This window comes from Ammospiza nelsoni, chromosome 1 (assembly GCF_027579445.1).
Source record: "Ammospiza nelsoni isolate bAmmNel1 chromosome 1, bAmmNel1.pri, whole genome shotgun sequence".
In the NCBI taxonomy this organism is placed as follows: domain Eukaryota; kingdom Metazoa; phylum Chordata; class Aves; order Passeriformes; family Passerellidae; genus Ammospiza; species Ammospiza nelsoni.
Genome location: NC_080633.1, coordinates 98,144,904 through 98,167,054, shown reverse-complemented (window position 1 = coordinate 98,167,054; position 22,151 = coordinate 98,144,904). Strand labels below are relative to the sequence as shown.

The 22,151-nt window shown below is 34.9% G+C and overlaps 1 protein-coding gene across 1 annotated transcript in view; it reads left to right on the top strand.

The window, feature by feature from the left end:
* The window catches only part of CCDC102B (coiled-coil domain containing 102B), a 142,652-nt gene that overhangs the window by 19,625 nt on the left and 100,876 nt on the right, over positions 1–22,151 (top strand). The window contains exons 4-5 of the mRNA XM_059490071.1: positions 1,234–1,342; positions 20,712–20,816. Coding sequence (XP_059346054.1) covers positions 1,234–1,342; positions 20,712–20,816 — 214 coding nt within the window. The remainder of the gene's footprint in view (positions 1–1,233; positions 1,343–20,711; positions 20,817–22,151) is intronic.

Sequence of the window (22,151 nt, the reverse complement as noted above, 5' to 3'; positions counted from 1 at the left end):
ATTAGAATGTCATCTTTCATACTTTCACTTTCTACCATATTAAATATCCCACTAAGAATTCTCTTAGTTCCCCAGTGAAGTCATGATATCATTCCAATGAAATATCCTTTTACTTTGAAAGCAAAACAGTTGAGTTGAAATGCATGAAATACATATTGCTCCATTTTGCTTTGTGAATAATGGTGTTTATTTTATTACTGTAATGTTATGGGATTTCTAGGCCTTTGCTAAGATAAGCAGTGCTATATACTAAATCTAGGCAGAAAAAGGAGATCCCTGATTCAAGAGCACTAAGTTTAGGTATAAAAGAAGAGAGAAGAAGATATTTCACTATAGTGGATTGTTTCATTAAAGTAGCTGACACTGCTTCCAGGACCTGAGTCAGCCCAGTCAGTGGCAACTCTTGTTATCTCTATGTAAGCCTGCAGTCTGCTGCACAGAAATGTTCCAGACAAATTCCATCAATAGACTTTGGTTTAACATGTGAATGCTTAAACCAAATATTGTCAAAATATATTCTAGTAAGGCCGGCAATAACGTCTTTGTTAAAAAGGTTGAAAAATTCTGTTAGCCTCCATTAGAATAGAATATTGCTACTGAGGCACACAACAGTTTCTTTAATTGCCAAGGATTAGAATTTTCTTTTCAACTATTTCATATTTTTCTCATTGTACAGGCATAGTACTTCTACACTAAATAATACATTTTCCTAAAATTCTTCTAGCATTTAATTCCAGGAGCTATTATTTTTTGAAACATGAAATATACATCTTTTAATAATGTTTTTTAATATCAAACATCAATCATCTTTGGTTTCTGGTCTCTATAATGTATATTTCTCCTGTATACATGTGTTTAATCTGCTGTCTGTACTAAATGCAAGTGTAATATGTAATATGTTTTCTTTGAGGATCTTCACTAATGTGAAGAAACTTGTGATAAATTAGGTGTCCTGAACCACTAACTGAATTTAAATTTTCTTCAGTTTATCTCAAAATTTTATTTCATTTAAAGTTTCAATTCTGTACCACTGGATTTCTGTTTTCTCTTTAACTATTATTTTGGATGAATCTTTTGGACTAATTATGCAATGATAATAAAAGTTTCTGGAAAAGTCAAGATATAACATTGACAAAGGCAGCATAACTCAAGCTATGAGAAGGAAATTCAATGTAACTTTTGTTCTGTCAGCTTCAAAATCGTACAATGCTAAATTTTAAAATACTTTTTTAGAATGAATGTATTTCTGGAGAAAGAAATGGAAAAGATGGAAAACGAATTATTTCTTTGGAAATGGAAATATGAAGAACTGAGACAAACCAAGCTGGAAAGCCTGAAACAGGTATGTTAGCAGTACATTGTTATCACATGGAGTAAGAAAGAAAATTTAGACTTCTGATTTCCTGTGTAGTAGCTAAGAGTGAAATTGTCTCCATGGTTTATGAATGTGACAAATCCAGCATATATCAATATTCTGTGTAGCCAGGTGGGAGTGACCTGGTGAGGGTGTGTGGATGCTGCCATGGCAGCACCTGGCGCTGGGAAGCTGCGAGAGTGGCACTGGGATGGCTCCACAGGCTTCCAGGAAGGGCCAGCCAGAGCTGGCAGGTTCCATGCCCCTTCCCATGTGTGGTGAGGCTGGTGGTCCCGATATACAGCAGTGTGTGATCAGGGTCCAGTGGGACTTGTGTTCAGAGAGAAAGGGCCCATGTGGGGTAAGGGGATGTCCAGGAAAGCCCTGCCACCCTTCCTGGGAGGCTGGAGAAATAGAGCAGTAGGGGTGTAGAAATTGCCTGAAAAAATGTGTTGTCCCCATCGACCTGGACAAGGAAGTAAGGCTGGGCAGGATCAGAGAAGGCAAAGAGGAGATTAACAGGATCTTCACAGGGATCCAGAGATAAAAATGTCTGAACCACATGGGAGGGGCAGTCAGAGGCTGTGAGTTTCACAGTGAATTGAGTCCCACAGTAGGAGGGCTGGAAAGGTATGTTCTCCAGCAACTGCAGGATGGCTCTTTTTCCAGATCTGCACTTCAAAAGGTTCAAAGATGTGGTAGTGAAGTAAGTGAAGAAAGCGATAACTTGTGAGGCGTCAGAGCCAGCTTTAACACACACCATGCCTTAGCATCAGGAGAAGCAGCAAGTGGTGGTAGTAGGAGGCTTGCTCCTGTGAGGATAGAAACCCCTTTGCTCCCCACTTGCTTTTTAAGGGTTATGTGGCTTGCTGTGGGCTAGGATCCAGAAAATTGCAGAGAGATTGCCGAGGTCTGTCCAGTCCTTAGACTGCTATGCTGCTACTCATCCTGATGGGCACCAGCTGGGGGCATATTGGGAATGATCACAGAGCTCTGGGGTTTAGGTCATGGGGACCTGAACTAGGAAAGGAAGCAATGAGAGATTGCAGACCACAGTGAAATAAAGAGGTGGTCACTGGAAAACTCACGGCATAGGTTGATAGGAGCATGAAAGACTTCAGGAATGGTAAAACAATGTGAAGGGACACCCGCCTCAAATGTTGGTAAAAAATGCACACATCCTAGGAAACAAGCAGGGAGAATTAGAGCTGTATATTGTTACAGAACTACAATATTGTTGGAACAATTCAAATACTGTGCTAAGTCCATGCAAGTGGAGTACTGTGAAGGACTTCTAGAAACACTGGCAAGGAAGGGCTGAGGGAATGGAAGTTGTCCTCAGATCTAAAAGCAGCTCAGTTCTTTTGAGGTCTCCAGAAGGATGGAGGACAATCAGACTTGTGAATTTAGAATCAGAGGACAGGCCAGTGAGGGTGTCATTGTGGTAGGAGTTTGTTACAGACCACCTAATGAGGAAACAAAAAAAAGTGTTTAAAGAGCACGGATCTCGGAGTTGTAAATCCCAGTTCTCGTGGGTGACTACAGCTGCCAGAAAGTTACAATAGCTGGTGCAACCACAGAGATTTCAGTGGGGTTTCAGGAATAAATTCTTGCTGAAGGCCCCAAAGGGGTGATGAATAGCTGGATCTGCTGTTGACTAATATGAAGGAAACTAGCTGGGTATGTGATGATGAATAATTTCCTCCTCTGTGGTAGCTTTGAAATAGTGGTGTCAGTCATCCTGAAAGAAGAAAGGTGAGCAGCAGAGGACAGACCCTGAACATAAGGAGAGCAGGATATTGGCTTAGTCAGGGAACTGCTGGAAAGGCTCCCAAGGGAGACAATTCGGATGGGTAAACAAAGGAGTCAACCAAACCTGTCAGGCCTTGGAGTACAACCAAGTTTTGTTCTAATACTCAGGAGAATAGGTAGATGTGCCAGGAGACTGATTTAGCTCAGCAGGGCCCTCATGGTCGAAGTCTGATGCCAGAAAAAAATGTACTTTTACAAAGATCAGCCTTGAAGGAGTAATTTAAGAACATTGCCTGGTTGTGTTGAATTGGTGTTAGAAAATACATGTTCATTTCAATCTGTGTCCATGATTAGAAGAATAAGAAATATTTGTATTGCAGTTTCCAGGTTTTATCTTTCAGGACAATGGATAGAGAACCTCTTTGGTCCAACAAAACTCATATATATAGCTAAACATAGATAGTGAATTTAAACTGTCCTATGAATTTAACATCTCAGATTTTGAATAATGGAAGAAATTTAATTAGTTTTCTTTCATGTTCTGGAAAGAATTGCAAGCAGTCTATTAAATCTCAAGTTCCAGTTAATAGGTGATGCATATGCAATGCAGCAACAAACTAATATCTATCTTTCATATTTGAGTTCCTTTAAATTTTAGTTCTTTATTTTCTGTTTGCTCATTAAGTAGGATTTTAGCGTGTTATACTTGTGCCAAACAGAGGAACTCTAGGTTTAGTTAATAGTTTTACTTAAGCAATTTAATCTTCATGAAATGCTTTATGGCACTGTCATCAGGAATAGAACAACAGAAAGTAAAAATTTTCTGAGAATTCATTGGAGATAGAGAACAATATTTATGCATTTGCATGTCTACATATATGTGTTGCGGCTTTTTTCTTGGGAACATGCTCAATTGCTTTAATTGCTAACAGGAGGTAATATTTTGAGCATTCTTTTCAGCTCTGACATTTATGACATAAATCTCATTTTTAAATTGCAGAAAAATACACTGATCTGGATGAATCTGATTAATTTGAAAGAAATTATTTATATCAGTGGAGGGGGCTTCTGTAAGTGGAAACTCTACTGAAATAAACCAAACCTTGTGTGTTGACAACACAGATGTTAATATTACTCACTATACATTACTGTTGAGAAATGGATGCTGGAACAACAGACAAGAATTTTGACAGTGAAAAATTTGAAAGTGGAATAAAGCAAAGTGCAGACATCTACTAGGCTAAGCATGGAATCTGATTCCAATATAAATTTCCAATATGAAATCACAAAGGAATTTCTAGATTAAAAGCAGATCAATCATTACATCTGGATTATTTTCATGTCCTTGACTAAATTAATCTGCTATTTCCTTTGGTAGATTGCCTAACAGTCCCACTGTGAATGTGAAAAAAAAGTGCTTGGTTTGCAAGTGACAGTGCCACTGCAAATTAAATCATTTTTAGGAGTGGATATCTCTTCTGGCCTTTTGAAAATTGGAGAGATTTTGGGGAATGTTAGAACCTTCACAGCTGTCAAGACTTGATTATTAGTGCTCCCAGTAGCTAATCACTTTCTCTAGTTACTTTCATTAGAAGACAAGTATTTACTCTTCTTGGAACAAACAAAATATGGAAAGCTTTGGTGATCTTGATGATCGTCGTTTTAACATATTATCCGTTCAGCATCCATTTGGAAGTTGCAAATAAATTTTCAATATATTGAGTTAATTTAAAAAAGTAGCAAAGTGACAATCTATGATCATAGTAACCATGCGCATTATAGGCAGCTTTGTGCGACACTAGCATTGATCTTGACTTGTTTGAGGTCATAAATTAGAACCATTTTAACAGGTACAACAGAAAGTTGCATTTGGCGTTGTAACTGATAATTTCTTTTTTTTTTTCTAAGAATTCTGTTCATCTATTAAAAGATGTAAAATACTTTGTTATTTTAAAAACAGGAAAGTAATTTTATACTCAGTATAAAATTACACTAATTGTTGTATTTGCGTGAGTATCTACAGAAAGACAAAAATTGTTTGAAAAGCTGTTGAGCAAATAAAGAGTATTGACATTAGTTATACTTGAGTTTAAAGTAAACTTTGTTGCAAAGAGGAGAAAGAACATGAAAATTTTTACATCCATAATTTTGCTTGTTGAATGTCCCCAGGAATGGAGTATGCAATTTTTTCAGATACAGTTTAGTTTACAGCTCAATTAACCATCAGTCTGAGAAACACAAAAAGTATGTCTGGGTTTGATTAGCTAGGTCTTTGGACTCTGGAAAACAAAGCAAGTCCTTGGTGTGTTGCTGTGATGTTTGCAAACAGAGAATTGGAATGAGCAAGCCTGTTGAAGTTTTAGGTTTTAGAATTATCATTTTATCTTATGTACAATAAAACATTCTTGTTTATACTCATTGCAAATCTTCCTCAAAATTTTATATCCATCTTTATAAATCCTGAAGGATGTGCTTTTCTGGTCATTTAAGACTTAAATAAGATGGGATATTTACAAAACTATCCTGAAAAAAGTGGAAAAGTGCATGTACTACTATAGTCCACTGGTGTGCACTGTAGACTTACAAATGCCACTATAGGCAGTGCAGGTCTGTGTGGTTTAAAAGAATTTTCAGTTAGCTGAAGTACAGAATGTACTCTTCCTCTCCATTATTTAGTGTTTTGGTAGTTAATGAGGTAAATTCCTATTCTGTTTGTGGGATATGAGGCAAAAATTACACTAATTGGTACTTAAATCTTTTTGGAACATCAGTGATAAAGAAGTATACCCAGATAAAAAGGAAAACAAGCTAAATGAGCATTTTGTATATTTGGCAGAGACATTTCTGTTCTTCCTCTTTTTTTGTTGTTGTTGTTTGCAATTGAAAACAAGTCACCAGCTATTGATTTTGCAATAGAGCAAAAAAACCCTTTAAACATTTTTTAAAACAAATATTTTCTGTTCTCTCTCCGTATATAGATGTTTTACTCTATATTACAACAATCTATGTATTGTTACTTAGGAACATTACTTTCTTTAAGAGATTGTTATGGTTTCCTACCTGTTGTCCCCAGATGAAGGAAGCTCCACTGATGTGAGTGAAGCTTCTGGATAAATTAAGTCTTCTCCTATCACTGTAAGCATGTAAATGCTCTTTAAAGTGGAACAGCCTATTTCAAGGCTCAGGTTTTCAGCAGGTAGATCTTGTTAAAGACTCTGGATTATTTCTATCTTCTCCAGAAATCTTTATTCTGAAGTTACCTTGTAGTGTGAAGGTGCTACACAGCTGTTTACCTGAAATTGCTTTTTTCATTCACTTACTACATATGTGAAATAGAAAAGTGATACTCTTATAATCTTACAGAAAATTAGGATACATGTAGTAAGATCATCCATTCTGCCGCATACTCTCCACTTGACTCAAAAAATGCCTTCTGACTGTTCCTTGAATCCTGCAGAAAGCATAATAATTACCAGACATAAACCTGAATGACTGTACTGCCTCCTATGAATTTCTCTGTTAAATTTCTTACCTAAGATGCCCAGAAATGTTCAGTACTTTGCGTGGCTATCATAGGAAAACAATTCAGTACAAAAAAAATTTATAGTGCTTTCATAGAGAATAGACAGTAGTCTATTTTAGTATGCTAAAGGAGTTTTTATAAAGTTTGATATCAGAAGCCTCAAGGCTGAGATTTAAAATATCATTAGGCAACTTTCTGTAAACAACATCTGAATTATTTGAGAATGCAAATGACTTCATAGAATGGAATCTTGGTGCAGTTAATTTTCCTTAATAAAATCTCATTATTTTTAGACTAGGTCTAGAATTTTGAGTGTTCCTGTGTAAATTACAATAACTGACAGGTGGCCAGAGAGTAAGGACAGAATTCTGTATTGTTGCTTCAGCAGCAATTCTTGCAAAGAGTTAACTATTCTTTCCACTCTTTTCATGTATCAGGTCCCCATTCATATTTAGTTTTATCTCTGGAAATGACATACTTAATGTTCTTAGTGTCCAGCATAAAGTATTATTTGTCATGCCACATAAAATTAAGGTTCCATTTGATGTTTATTTTCCCACAAATCTAATTTAGAAAGTGCAAGATAAGCCTACAGTATCATTGACTTTTTTGCTCATACTGGCTTCTGACAAGATATTTAAATTCCATTGACTCATACTTGCCAATATTTTCTCTGTCTTCATTACACAATTTGCATTGAAAACACCAAGCAAGACAAGGATTATTTATTGTTTATTTTTAATTTAAGGACAAGTGAGAGATGAAAAGTTATTTCTGTGAGAAAGCATGTTCAGAAGAAACATGTGTGTGCATGCTGAAACATATTTCTGCACACAGATTTTCTGTGAAAGGAACACCATGCCCAAATGGCACCATTTGAGGAGCTTTGTTTAGCTTGTTGTTCTGCCACTGGCAGAAAGTATAACTTTGGTGAAACGAGGAAGATGAGGGAGGAATGTGCAAATGCACACACTCATAGATGTGTGTGTATTTGTGTGTTTGTGTACATGAAGTGATCTTGGTCCTAGGGATGAGTCAAGGTTCTCCTTCCCAGAGCAGGGGAGTTGGATGTAGATGATCTTTGAGGTTCTTTCCAATTCAGGTCATTGTATGATTCTATGACTGCATCTTTAATTAAAAGAATTTTTCATAGTTCAGATTGAAAGGCCCAAAATTATGACAAAGTTGCTTCTTAATAATGTATTAATGTGGTCAGTTCACCATATGGCTCTCTATATCAGAAATTAATTCTTTGCAGTGTATAGTTAATAAAAAAAAGGCTTTTTAATATCTAATTTTTAACATATGTTTAGCTGCCCTGAATTTACCTTTTGGTATTATATTTTAGCATTCATTTAGTTGTTAAAGTAAATATTTCTGTTAGTGGGCTTACTTGTCATTCATACACATAAAATCAACTTGGGCTGAATTTACTTGAGAAAAGTAACAAATCACTGAAGAGCTAAATGTGATGACATGTAGAATGATGAAAATGATGACATCAAAGATATATAATTAAAGATACAAGCATTTTGCAGTTAGTGATTCAGTTCCTTTTTTTTATTCTTATCTGGATAAGAGGAGCAATGTGTCACTTTAAAATTAACAATCCAGTTTGGGAGGAGGCTTGATTGAGAAAACAGCTTTAGATCATTTTCTTCCATTTTGAAGCAAAACTTTCTCACTGGTGAAATACTGCATTGTTACATACTTCAAGTAACAACATGAGCGATACCTTGAAGTCAACGAGAAATCTGCTGGTGTCAGTGAACCTTTGATCAGTTCCTAAACTGTGTAGTAACAGGTGATTAGGAATTGTCACAAAAGATTCTTCAGGGACACTTGTAACTTCAAATTACCAGTATGGCGTTCTATTTTGGGTATGGCTCAGAAAACAGAAGACATGTAAACTGTAAGCAGTAGAACTATTGCTATAGGCACTTCCCACCAGACCACTGCTCTACAGAAATTATTTTATGTAATTGCTTATCCAGATCAAACAACTAAAGTTGTATATTTCAGGTTCTTACTCTGAAAGGAGAGCTGTATGGAGAAATGACCTATGATATATTTATCTGAACTCTAAGCAGCACAACACTTTTAAATTTCCTTGAACAAGTAATTTCCTCTGTTTCTTGAATCCTGTTGAACTTACAGATCAGAAGAGAAAACAAGCTTGAGTACTGCTTTAATCTGTCCTTTTTAGCATAGGTTGTTAATGTTTAAGGAGAAAGCTCACTGCCTCAGAACACGGCAACTTTTGGAATCTGGTGTACTATAGTGCAATTTATCTGTGCTTTAATTAACATTGATATCATATCTGGTACTCATCAAAGAACCTCGATGTCATTTTGATTTTCCTGAATATTTCACATTATGTCAAATCAGACTTGCAAATTTTAATTAAATATGTTGGTATGGATGCTTTTCCTACAGGACAGTAATGATTGCAAATCCTAGCGTGATTTCACACTATTTAGTATTCTAGTAATCTGACTTGTATTTATTTGTAGAGACCTACAGTTACAGAAAACATCCTATTCCCAGCATCCCTTGACCATTAATCTGAAAAGTCAACAGTTCTCATCTGTAAGATAAGTGAACTTGTGTAGTCCCTAAGTTAAATGTAGAGACTTTGACTGTTGCTGTCATTTTGATGTTTTTTGTTATGATTCATTACCAATTACATTAAAAATGTACTGTAAGTTTAGTTAGTATCTTATTTTCCAATATATCAATTAACATTCCTATTATACCTTTAATATTATTAATTTGATTGTTTTGTATTAACAATTAAAATTGGGTTGAACAGTGTTCTGATCTGCAACATGAAATACCTACACAGTTTAGGAACTTCTTGAGTCTGAGGAGAATTTGAACTTGTTTTGAATGCTTCCTAATTATGCTGACCATTATTGATTTTTCTGTTTCCTTACAGTTCTTTATTTAGCTATACATTTTTCTCAATTCAACAATATAAAGTGAGGATGGGAAGTTGGCTAAGAAATTGGTTGTAAGCAAAGGAGTTATTGACCTTCTGTACAGCAAATAAAACTTCACAAAAAATAAACAAATATATTACCCATTGCACTATTTACTCTTTTTTTTCCAGATGATTTTCTACATGTCTGCATTCATCTTCTTATGACCAATCACTGTATTTTTTGAGGAAGGGTTGTCATCTTCCTTTTACAGTGCTTATTAGAATGGCTTATGACATATTCTAGTTCCTAAATTAATTACTAATAATAACTACATAAACTCACAGCAGTAAATAACTATTTGAAGTAACAGAAGGCAAGGTTTTATAGTCTGGACTTCAATTAAATTTCTAGGCTGTTTATTTGTAAAAATACCAAATATAAAAATTATTTTCTGTAAATGATATATAAAATATTATTGCTTGGAAAGTTAAGAATGAAAATTTAATTGGTCTGGTCATTTCTTTCCATAGAATAGGAGCTCATTTTTGCTTCCATTAAGGTCTGTACATGTATTTCTACTCATATGCATACAAATCTATTTTTGATCTTGCTATTAAAAAGAGGTTTTGCATTAGTCAGTCTCGGATCTCCCAGGGTTTAGTCTCCCAGGGAAGAAGCTTGTTGTAGTAGGTTTGACTAGGAAAAACAGCCAAAAATCCACATACATACATGGTCCCCTCCCCCTGATAGGAACACTAGTAACAGAAGAAAGCTAAATACAGATTATACAAATTTTTAAACCAGGAAATTTCAGTCTTGCAACAATACTTGGATGAAAATGGAGTTAAGCAAAGTTTGATAAGAAATTTCAGGTGTCATTTATAAAAAAAGTAAAACAAAAAACCCACAAAACCCAAGATTCTCAGCAGGGGCCTATTCTACCTTCTTTTAAAATATAAACCAGAATGTATGGAATTGAACTTTTCAGCGCAGAGTGAGGAACCATTCCGCCCTCCTCTCCCTCTCATGAAACTAAGATGTCAGTGAGGAAAATTAAGGGGTGAAAGTTCCTTCTTTACTTCATATTGTTTTGATTAAGAACACCCAAAATCATCTACCTTTGAGATTTCAAATTACATTAGGAAAAATATTAATGCAATCCTATGCCTAAAACAATCTTTGCCATTTACTTAGAATTTTTAGCGTAGTTTGTTTATTCTATTACCACTGCCACCTTCTCGGGACTCTCCCTGGTCAGGGTGACCCTGAGATATGTTAGAGAGTCTCTTTTCCCAGCCCGGCGGTCGAAGAAGGAGTCAGAGCTCTTCATTTCTCAGTCCCAAGGTTGTTTATTGTATCTTATCTATAAAGTTCTTTCTCCTGAGACCCGCTCAGCCAGACAGTCCAGGCGCTCTGCCCACCTCCCAGGCAGTGTTATCTTTTTATACTAAAAACTACTTGCAAAATGTTCACAATTACTTTCCAGTACCTATCACCTATGTTAGACAGTGAGCTTCTACTCTAAACCAATCTAAAAGTGCCAACATCACAGCAGAAGATGGAGGACAAGAAGAAGAAGAAGGAGAAAGGCTGGACATGCCCAGATTGCTCCATCTTGCCCCTGAACCCCCATTCTAAAAACCCCAAAATCTGTTTTTCACCCCGTGATAAATTCTATCACTATCATTCTACTTAAACTGTCGTGGTTTGCAGATCCTCATATAAGGTTGGTAATTTGCTCCATGGGTCATAATCAAAACCACAGGCATCTTGGGCTCTGTGCCAGGGTCACAGGGGTCTTAGCAGTCCAGGACAGCCAGAGCAATGTCCTGAATTCCACCCCTTCTGTGTTGTGTCATAATCAAATCAACTATAAGAGAAGCAGGCTACTGTTTGTAAAGTAAACAAATCTAGCCCTTCATTGTAAATGTCAAGAGCTCATTTTACCTTGTTTCTTAGTGAAACATAAATATTAAAGTGTGTTTTCATTCTTTTGCTTTTGTTTTTTAAATTGACTTGAGCTACAGTTATTAGATCAGTTGATTATTAGTTAATATGGGAATTTTTGCTTGTTTATTCCCTGGAATAGAAATTTGACCTCACCATGCACAGTAGCAAAAGGAAATAGTCATCTTTTCATACACTGGAATTCTCACTCTCCTTGTAAAGTTTTGACAGTTTTGGTTGGCATGTGTCCCTTATAAATTTCAAGCAGTATTCTCCAAGGGATTAGCTGAAACGTGTATTATTTCCTTGAATGAGATTAGAGAACATTTTAAATTCACCTAAACCACTGTATGTTTGTATAGATGAATCTTGGTTAGAACTCTAATTACTATGTTCATCTCTAGTCAAAAAAGGAGAAGTAGTTTGATAAATTAGTCGTGTTGGTCCATCTCAAATCTCATTTTCATTTAGGAATACAGCAAACAGCATCTTGTACATGCCATTTTTATGTAAGGTCATGATTATCTAAGCACCAATATTTTGCTAAACACAACAACAACAACAAGAAGATAATTTGAAGAGCTTGCAGTACAAAGTATGCTGCAAAAAGATGCCAAATACATTCAAATTAGTTTAAATTCAGTCTCTGTTTCTAATTATGGGAAGTACAGAAACCCCTTGAATATAACTGTTTTTTCATTATTAAAAAAAAATAGCTTTCAAGTCAAATGCTACTTAAAGGATGCCTAACATTAAAGTTATGAGTAAACAGTAATTGAATTATGTTGGAACCAATTATTCAACTTTTGTTTCTGCAGTCAGGAATTACTCTGAAAACTGCTCTCAGGTTTGTACAGGAAAAAATGAAAAGTGTTTGACTTATAGGCAATTTCCAGAAACTGAGAAAACTTTTGGAAGTGGTTAGTATGAAGTAGGCTAGAAAGGAGCCCAAATAAAAACTGATACTGGATAGTCTGAAAGACCATAGTGAAGGAGAACATTTAGTAAATTTGTAGAGTCAAATTACTGAAGTCAGCTAGTGAAGCATCTTTTTTGTGCAGCTAAGTTACATTTGATATAGATGTTGGTACATTTTGTACCATGAGCATTACTTTTGAAATACAACAAGCCATAGAAGAAGGAGTGGAATATGGCTGAACAGCAGCTGAAATGAGAAATACAGAGCAGGAGAAGCTGTGAGTGATGCTGCTAGAAATTCTGGAGGTGAGGTTCTTTGCCCCAGACAGAGACAAAAGTTTCTCTTAGGGCTGAGAAAAGAGAATGTTTAGAGTTGCTGTTGGAATGGGACTAGAATTGGGGTGTCCAGGGCACCCAAGTGGTCTGTACTGAGGGTCTTTGTGGTGTGAGCTAGAGGTGAGGGTCTTAGTCCCAGACAGATGGAAAATAAAGTCCTTCCACTGTTACCCATATTATAATAGAGGTATAAGTTCTGCAGGAAATTATCTATGGCTTGGGTATATATAAAATAAGAGAATATGAATATTTGTTTCTAAACAGTAAAAGTTTTAAAGGAAGAATGATTTGATGGACAATTTAGTATTGGTAATTTAATTGGATTTTTTTTTTTCAGTAAGTAAATAGCTCTCACTTACTGCATTCATTTTACGATGGAAGAGAGGAGAATTTCAGGAAAATTCTGGTAAAATTCCCAGTATCTTGATAGATTGGATATTTGCAACTGAGAGATAATCTTAAACCGGCTGTAGACAAAAAGAAAAAAACAGGCACTATTTATTACGGCAAATTTTTCAAAATGCTGGAGGAGCAGATTACAGATTACATATCTTTTTCCCTAATTTAGAAATCTAGGTCTCATTTTTCTTGCAGGGGCATTTTTTTCTGTCTAAGATGCAGCAAACATGATTCTGGTGGTGAAGGGACAGTTACTTCAATGGTTCTTTATGTAGCAGCAGCAGGTAACCACAAGTATCTGAGAGGGTTCCCATGAGCTCCTCAGTGATCTCTGAGAGGATACTTGGAAAGTCAGGACAAGATTTAAGCCAGAGCACTTTCAACTTCAACCTGGAGAATGTACTCACAGGGATTTTATCTAGGCTACTTAGAAATTCAGTCAATATCAATATAATTGGCAAAATTGAGGAATGGTTCTTACTCAAATATTTTATTTGGAGGTAGGCAAATATATGGCCTGCTACCTTTTGGACAATATGAGGGCTTCCCAACTAGAAATGGTGGTAAAATATTGATATATTTATATTAGTAAATATGAGACAAAGCTGCATCAAGAATAATGTCGATGTTTGGTTTTTATTATTTTTACTGTTTTCACTAATTAAATTTGCATATAGAAGATGCATTACTTCTCATAAAGTACATCAAGTGTACATTTTCCAGTGAAAAATGAAGGAAGTTTTTATTTCCTGTGTTTGTCTCAGCTGAAACACACTTTACTCATAACAAAACTAGCAGGTATTTGTATTAACTGGTATGATAGGGTATATGTATGGAGGTTTGCATTTTGAACTACAGATTTTTTAATTCGGCTCTGCAAGGTAATAAAGTACATTGTTCATTTTTCATGTCCATTAGTGATTTGGCTGGTCAGGACACGTGGATACGTTTAATATATCGCCTGACTTTAAAAAAAATAAACAGCATTTTTGTATTTGCTTGTTTTTTAAACAGTGGGTGAAAGTCCCTTAGTTTCCAAGACAGCCTACAAATGGTTTAACATTTGGTTTATATATCAGTGGAACACTGAGAATAGAACAGCACAAAATGTATCAGAAAAAATAATCACACTCTTCTTTGTTTTGAAATACTCATGCAAATATTCATGCTTTTCTGGCAAGCCTACAAAAATGTCTACTTGACAAAATTTTTCTTACATGTTATAAATATCAGATTCTTTATTTATAGCATGTGTTCTTATATCTTCATCATAACAGTCCATTCTAGTTTTAATTTTTTTCCTATATAATTTTCAAAATTATTTTTCACGCATGAAAATGTTGACTAAATAAGCAGCACTGTACCTCTTGGTAGACACTTATTGTTTGGACATTGCTCTAGTCTCAATCTTGTTATGAACTGGGATTACAATGAGGAAGGTTAGCATACCCTGCTTGAGCAGGCATGTTGGCCCAGATGGCCCACTGTGGTCTTTCCTACCTTGTCCATTCTGTGATACTGAAAGAAACTTCCAGTATTTGTTTAGTCATCTTTTTAGTTTTTCCAGATGAAAAATGTAAGTATTTCTTGTTTAAAATGAGATCAAAATGCAAAAACTCTTCATAATTTTAAGGCAAAAATGAGTGCATGATGTGTTACTGATTTCAAATATTTAGATAGGTAAAGGTAGTTCCTCACTAGTATTCAATGATTTACAAATAATTGGTGAAAGTAGAATTTTAAATAGGCATTATGGATAATTTTTTATGATAGATGTTGATAGAAAATTTGTTTTCCTTGAAAAAATAGTAGATTCTCTTGAACAGGAGGTGTTAATTTTAATGTAATACATGGTCTGTAGGAAATTGAACTCACAAGAAATGGATGAAAGCAGTGTCAGATTCAGATGGAAAGAAAAATCTGTAAGATCAAAGGTAATTTTTTCCATCTGACCATGTTCCTATTCTTGAACTTATTTATGTCCCTCTTCATATATTATTTCTGATTGTTGTAAATTTTCATGCTTAAACATTTTTATGTATCTATGGACAACTTCTATTCCTGCATAAATCACTTCTTTTAAACTAATCATACACACAAAAGAGTTTTCTCTGTGCGCAGACAAGGGGAGAGGGAAAAAAAAATACTGGTAAATCAGCAACTTTGCATTTGATGTCAGCATAGTGCAATGATATCATCTTGCAGCAGACTTAAGCATTTGAGTAGAACCAGGAGGAAGAAATATTTGATTACTAAATCTGCTGGTGCTAGGCATTGTTATGAATATAAGCATTCATTAAAAAGTTCCATTTCTTGCAGGGCTTGGTGTCTCAAGATATTGTCAGGCACAATAACATTTATCAAGCTTTCAGCATAGTTGCTGATGGACTAAATGGTGTTCTTGGCAGACTTGCATACAATAGGAAAAAAAGCAGTAAATTTTTTTTACTGTTTTGAAGCATTTGTCAAATGAAATGGTAGCAAACATTTGTCTTTCTTGTGGAAAGAGTGCTATGGATTCTAGTAGTCTTTGATTGCACGTTTCAGGTGAAAAAATAAAAGAATTCTAGAAAATGACAGACCTATTGGAAATAATTCATTGCAAAATTGCCCAGTGTCACATATGCTAAGTAATAATTTTCCTTGCCAGCAAACATCACACCTGCATACAACAGTCCTGATCTTGGAAACAGGAAACCTGATGAGTTTTCTTTAGGACCTTAGGAGCTTTGGCAGTTTTCCTCATGTTCTTACAGACTTCTAGGAGTAGAAATCTCAAAATAAAATTAAAAAAAAATAGAAAATAATTTTTAAAAAAAGAAAAACCAGACTACCTCCCCTTTACCCCAACAAAATAGGGGTTATTTTGCAAGTAGCAAAGATTCTTGGAATTGTTTTCTATCCAGTTGCACATAATTGTCTTGCTATGTGAAATCCATCTTCCTCTTACACCTTTCTCAAAGAGAAGTGAGCAGTGGAGTGGAACCGTGGTGTAACTTCCAAGTTCCGTAGATACAGCTGAACTAAAACTGGAAGTGATTTAAGAGAACCAGATTCATCAACATAGCTGTTTTCCTCTCTTGCGTAACTCTTTGATGATGCTTCTGGCTGCATGAGTTTTTTCCTGATCCTGCAACCCAGAAGTTTTTTCTCCCAGTTGTGCTGAGAGACTCTCTTTAAGCACTTGATACCATTCCTTTTAAACCATTGATAAAATATCTTCAGACCCTGTACAACTATGTTACAAATTGTAATGACATTTCACAATGAATTCAATGAAGGACTGTGAGGCTTCTGCTTGATGTTTGCTAGATCTTTAAGCAGAGCTTGCTTTCAACTCATTGATCCAATCTACCTAGATGCCATATTTAAGGATGCATGTTTGCCATTCCTTCTAGCAGCTGAAGCACATTCCATACTTCAGAAGTTGATGACATCTCATAAATTACCACTGTGAAAGGGTGGATTCTCTGTCCTTGCATTTCTTATCACTGTGCAATAATTTGAAAGATGTTTGGTAAAACTGCACAATTTTTGAGTTGTTGGCTCTGAAAAGACTGCTGGATATGACATTTTTTGAGAGACAATATTCCTGTCTGAGTTACAGAAAAGAAATATTTGCCTCTTGTGCTGAGTTTTCTGAGTAACTATGGGGAAGAAATCTGTAAGAATCAAATTCACTTGTGACTTTATGAAGATTTATGGTTATTTCAATAGGCTTTCTTTATTAGGAGGGTGTCATGGTCCTTAATTCATAATCAACCTGTGGGTTATTAAATTTTCAGTGTAATATACCTCTTGCTTAAATTCTGTAGGATAATTTGCAGCATAGATGAATGGAAATTACCTCCATGCACAATACAGCGAAGATATCAAGGATCCTGAAAATATGTGTTCATTTATCTTGCTTTACAACATGAAAAAAGCCCTGCATCGTCATTTTAAGGACAAAAAAAAAAAAAAAAAAAAATTGGTTTAAAATTTTAATTTTTGACCTGCACAAACTGAAGCAGATATTTTACATTTGCACTTGAGTGAGGCTGCCCGAGATCTCTATTTTAAAGAGGAATTCTTCCCTCTCTGGGTCACAAGTCTGTAGGCCTCATTCAGCTTGCCTGTAGGCTCTCAGTATAAAGTCAGATAGCACTAGAAGCTAATGATTTGCTGTGGTTGTGTAAGATTCAGATTGGAAATTTAAAAAAGGAAAAAATAAAACTCTTCTATCCTCAGTCAAATCAGTTTTTATTTGAGATATGCAGATTATCTTTCACAGAACGTGCCTTTGGTAAATAAAATGACAGTTTTGTAGAATAAACATTTGACAGGGAGATTTTCTGGTTGGATTGGCAGTTTTTTATTTCTGACATCATTGTCAAGTCAGATAAGATCAAAACTACAGTTTTTTTTTAAACATAATGCTTGTGTTCTGTCCAACTCTATTTTAAAAGCTTCTTTTAAAAAGGTGAAGATCACAGTTCTCTAAATACATTTTCTGACCTTTTCCAAGTTTTATAGAAAGCTAACAAATCTTTGCACTAAAAAAAAAAAAAAAAGCAGAAGGGTGCATGGAATTTCTTCTGTTTACTGTCTGAAATTGTGATGACTGCTAGATTTCATCTTCATCATCTTTCTTTTTGCATTCATTGCACCTTAATTGTTGCCCTTCATCCTACTCTATCTTTTCTTAACTAAGGGGAAGGACAAAAATCTTGTTTCAATAAAACTTTTGGAGCCTCAGCCACTGTTATATTGCCTTAAACTTAACAAAAGCATTAAGATTTTCCTTTAATGAACTGTACAAGGTGGAGTTCCTTTTTCTGTGTCTGTTTTTTTCAGGGTTCTGCCTTTCATGTTATTCATGAAATGGTGTGGGTTAGCTCTAAGATGTAATTATCCAGTTTCAAAAGGTCAGTACTCTGTACTTCATTTCCACCACTCACCTTTGCAATTATCCACTTCATTCGCACTACCTTGACCTCATTCTATGCTTCCACCATTATTCTGGTCTTGCTATTAAAAGTAAAATTCAGTGTAAGTCTGCACAGATATTTTATGGAGAGAAAATATTCGCATTTTTAGGGAAAAATAAAGATCTCAAGATTTTTTCACATGTCGCAAATTTTTTCTTAAGCTTTCACTTTTCTTTATAAATCAGAATTTGGAGTTTCACACAAGAGCACTGTATAGAATGTAATGTCCCTGTGGCTGCTTTGGTTTAGCTGTCCACTCCCAGATTCTTGTGCAGCCCAAGCCTCCTTGCTCACAGGGCAGTATAAGAAGATTAAAATGCCTGAACTCAGTGTAAACACTGCTCAGTAACAATGGAAATTTCCCTCTGTTATCACCATTATTCTCATACTAAATTCAGAACATAGCACTGTACCAGCTACTAGGAAGAAAATGAACTCCAATCCCAGCTGAAATCAGGGCTGTTAAATATGTAAATTTATCATAGTTATGTCTTGGCTGCAATGAATTAAAAATGTAAAGATATAGGTAAATAAATTTATCTTTGACATCAGATCTTCATGTGATAGTCATCTTCTGCTTAATTTCTTGATGAAATTCAATCTCGGATGGTTTTGTGATTTCTCTCTATTTGATGTCTGACAAAAATGAATTTGTATTGATTAGTGTCAACACTGTGAAAAGGTGAAATCTCAGACTTAGAATTTCAGCTGTGTATTTTGGCAGGCACTTTGCAAGAAGACAGGGTTTTTCATGTTCTGGAACTTTCATGGATACTTGTAACAATAAATATGCCTGCATATTTATTTAGGGAAAAATATGAGGCTTGTGATTGTAGTCCAGTAGAAAGTATTCAAACCATTTGCATAACTTTGATGGGGAAGAAATAATATTTGCTGCTAAATAGGGGTATGTGATTCCTTAATTTCCAACTATTGTACAGAAATTCCATGGATAGGTTCTAAAGATCTCATTGGGAACATGTGAGCATCAAACATTTACTTGTGTGTTGGAGTTGGCAACTTGTCGTCTATCACTCTGGACCCACTCAAATACTTTGATGACCTGTGCCCAAAACTGCAGACAGTGCTCAAGGCCAGGCAACACCAATACAGAGCAGAGTGGAACAATCCCTTTTACTGTCTTCTGATAATCTCAATGAGCTTCTTTAACTTTATAACTCTTTATTTGGTTTCTAGCTGTTTTTATTTACTCAGAAATAAGGTGGGAACAGAGAAGTTTGCAATTTGATTTAGCTAGAGAATGACATTGTCACTATTCATAGGATCAGGTTATGCTGTAACCACTCATTCTCTTCGCTCAACATTCAGAATATTTTCATTATTTGCCAGAAATTGATTTTAGAATAAAAGTAACCAATCAAACTGAAAAAGCAACCTCTGTGGCTCTTTCTAAAGCCTTGTTGGCACAGATATCCTGTTTCTGCAATGAAGAAGTGTCTCACAATGTTTTCAGTCACCATTTTTATCAAACCATTGATTTTAGTTCTCACAGAACTGAAAATTGTAAAAAGCTCTTAAAATTTTGACCTTTTATTTCATGTATTCACAATTCTCTTTTTTTTTTCACCACAATTAAAAGAACTGGAACCTTTTATTTTCACAATTTTTAATCTATGTTAATCTCTTTTAATCCCCTGTTAAGAACCAGATAATAATAACTTGTTAACAGTAAGTACTTCTCGATAATAATTTTCTGAAAAATTTCCATTAGTACCTGATAAGTACCTGGTTTGTGTTATAAACATAAATTCACTTTACAATATTTTCATTTGAAGTCTGAGAAGTATTTAATGCAGCCTTGACAAAAACCTCTATGTAGTTGTCTCTGAAGAATAAATCAGTTCTTTGATAATTACTCTATGTGACTTAGTAATGTGTCTTTTTGTTGATATATTTAATTTGACCTATATTAGGATTTGATGAAAAAATTCATTAAGATATCCTAAAATAACATAACAGCATTGGCCATAAAAGATAATATTTCTCTTAAGACTATTAACCATGACCACAAGAAAGAGATTAACATGAAAACTTAAAAATCTTTCCTCTGATTATGAGGATAACTCTATGTAGTACTGAAGGTATACTTTAGAACTTCTTCAGTTTAATAACCATTCACTGCAATCCTTCTAAATTGTAAACAGAATAAAAACATGCTGATTTTTGTCTTTTAGAGAATAAAAAGTGAACTTTGACATTGTCAAGCCAAAATCAATCTCAGTTTTATTTAAAACATTTTATTATTATTTTAATACTGTTTTTCCAGAAATAGCAGGAAAAGAATAGGATTTTGTTACCAGTTACTGTATAGAAATTAATCTACGCTTTACTTTTTTGAAGGTACATTTGAAGAGAAATTGACTGTCTTGGTTATTTTAAAAATAAAATATTTAACTTTATGACACATGGAAAACTTACACCTTGGGCTGTTTTCTAAGGTGCCATCCTTACTCTGAGGTGAAGTCATTAGCCTCACCCAGTGAAAACCAGGGGGTTTTAATCAGATTATTCCTCTTTCTTTTTCTTTCTTTTTTGGTGATTCTTCCTCCTACCCTCAACCTTCCCAGATGGAAAGAATGCGGTGTGAGAATGCCTCTGAATGGGGAAAGAGAGAGCGACTAGAAGCAGAAAAACAAAGTTTGGAAGGAGAGACCAGAAAACTCAAAATGCAGGTAAAAGAAATTCAGGAACTTCTGGAGATGAAAAAAAAACTAAAGCAACACTACCTAAATTGAGTTGTGATCATTAAAATGCACAAAGTAGGCTTTTGGTTGAAAATAAGCTTATTTTTACTTAGTCTTGTAGTATTAGTTAGTTGGATTATTTGGGGAGCATTCACACCCAAAATTACTATTTCAAAGTGTCAAAAAGTGTCCATAAAGTAAAGATTATACAAGACAAAGCAGCCCTTACTGCATCCCAGACTTAAGCAATTGGACCTCAGTGGCGTAGAATTTCTGTAGGGTACAGAAACAGGAAATATTTTCTGTTCATTTTTAAAAGGTGCAGGGAGAAATGACAAGTATAACAAGACTAGGAAGCAAAAGTGAAGATTGGGAGGAACAGCAGAGATTAAGTGAGCTTCGTAAGCTACAGAGTTCTGATGAAGGTCAAAGCAAACTGTGAGACAAATCATTTCCCTGTCTTGTTGAACATCAAATCTCTTCTTAGGAGAGGGAGAACTGAAAGAAGCGCCTATTCTTATTTTTTTGTGCCTCCAAAGATCTGTTCATTTATTGTCCTGCTAAAAATGACTTGATAATTTATTCAAAGACCCTTAGCTGAGCATATTTCCTTTATTTTATGGTTCTTAATGCTGATGACTAAATAGTAATCCAGAAGGCTCCAACTTTCATTGAGATTCTGAAAGTTCAAAAAAGAGAAAGCAAAAAGGTCCGCAAACCCACCAATCAATCACTAAATGTACATATCTGATGCTATGAGTCATATATTGACAAACAGTAGCTTTTTTATATTTGCCTGAATAACAAATCATTTCATCTAATTTATGTGCATTTGCTGCTGAATAATGACATCTAAGTAACTAGATTTAGGGTTTAGTAACTAGGTAATTTCTCTTGGGAAAGACTGAGAGAGAGGTTTTATACTTGATAGCTGTTAAATGTAATCATAAGATTTTTCTGTTTCCATCATGACTGAGCAATGGCAAATGGAAGCTCATGCATATAAGCCTACCTGTCTAAAATATTTTGCATAACAAACAATAGGTTTTAGCTTTTCTTTACTACTATTTATTTTATGATAACATATACATATCACATCATACCATATCACATCAGTACTTTCTTGATTTATTTGTAATGCAAGTAACTTGAGGTTGGAGATATGGCCAGAAAGAAGCTCATCTGCTTAGGCATATTACTATATTTCAAATCTCTGTTGCTTGGTAGGTCTGTGCTGGCTCATTTATGTGTTTGGTTTTGTTTTAAAAAACAGTTAATTGCATTGACAATTATTCAATAGCTGTGATCAACTCTCTCTGTTAG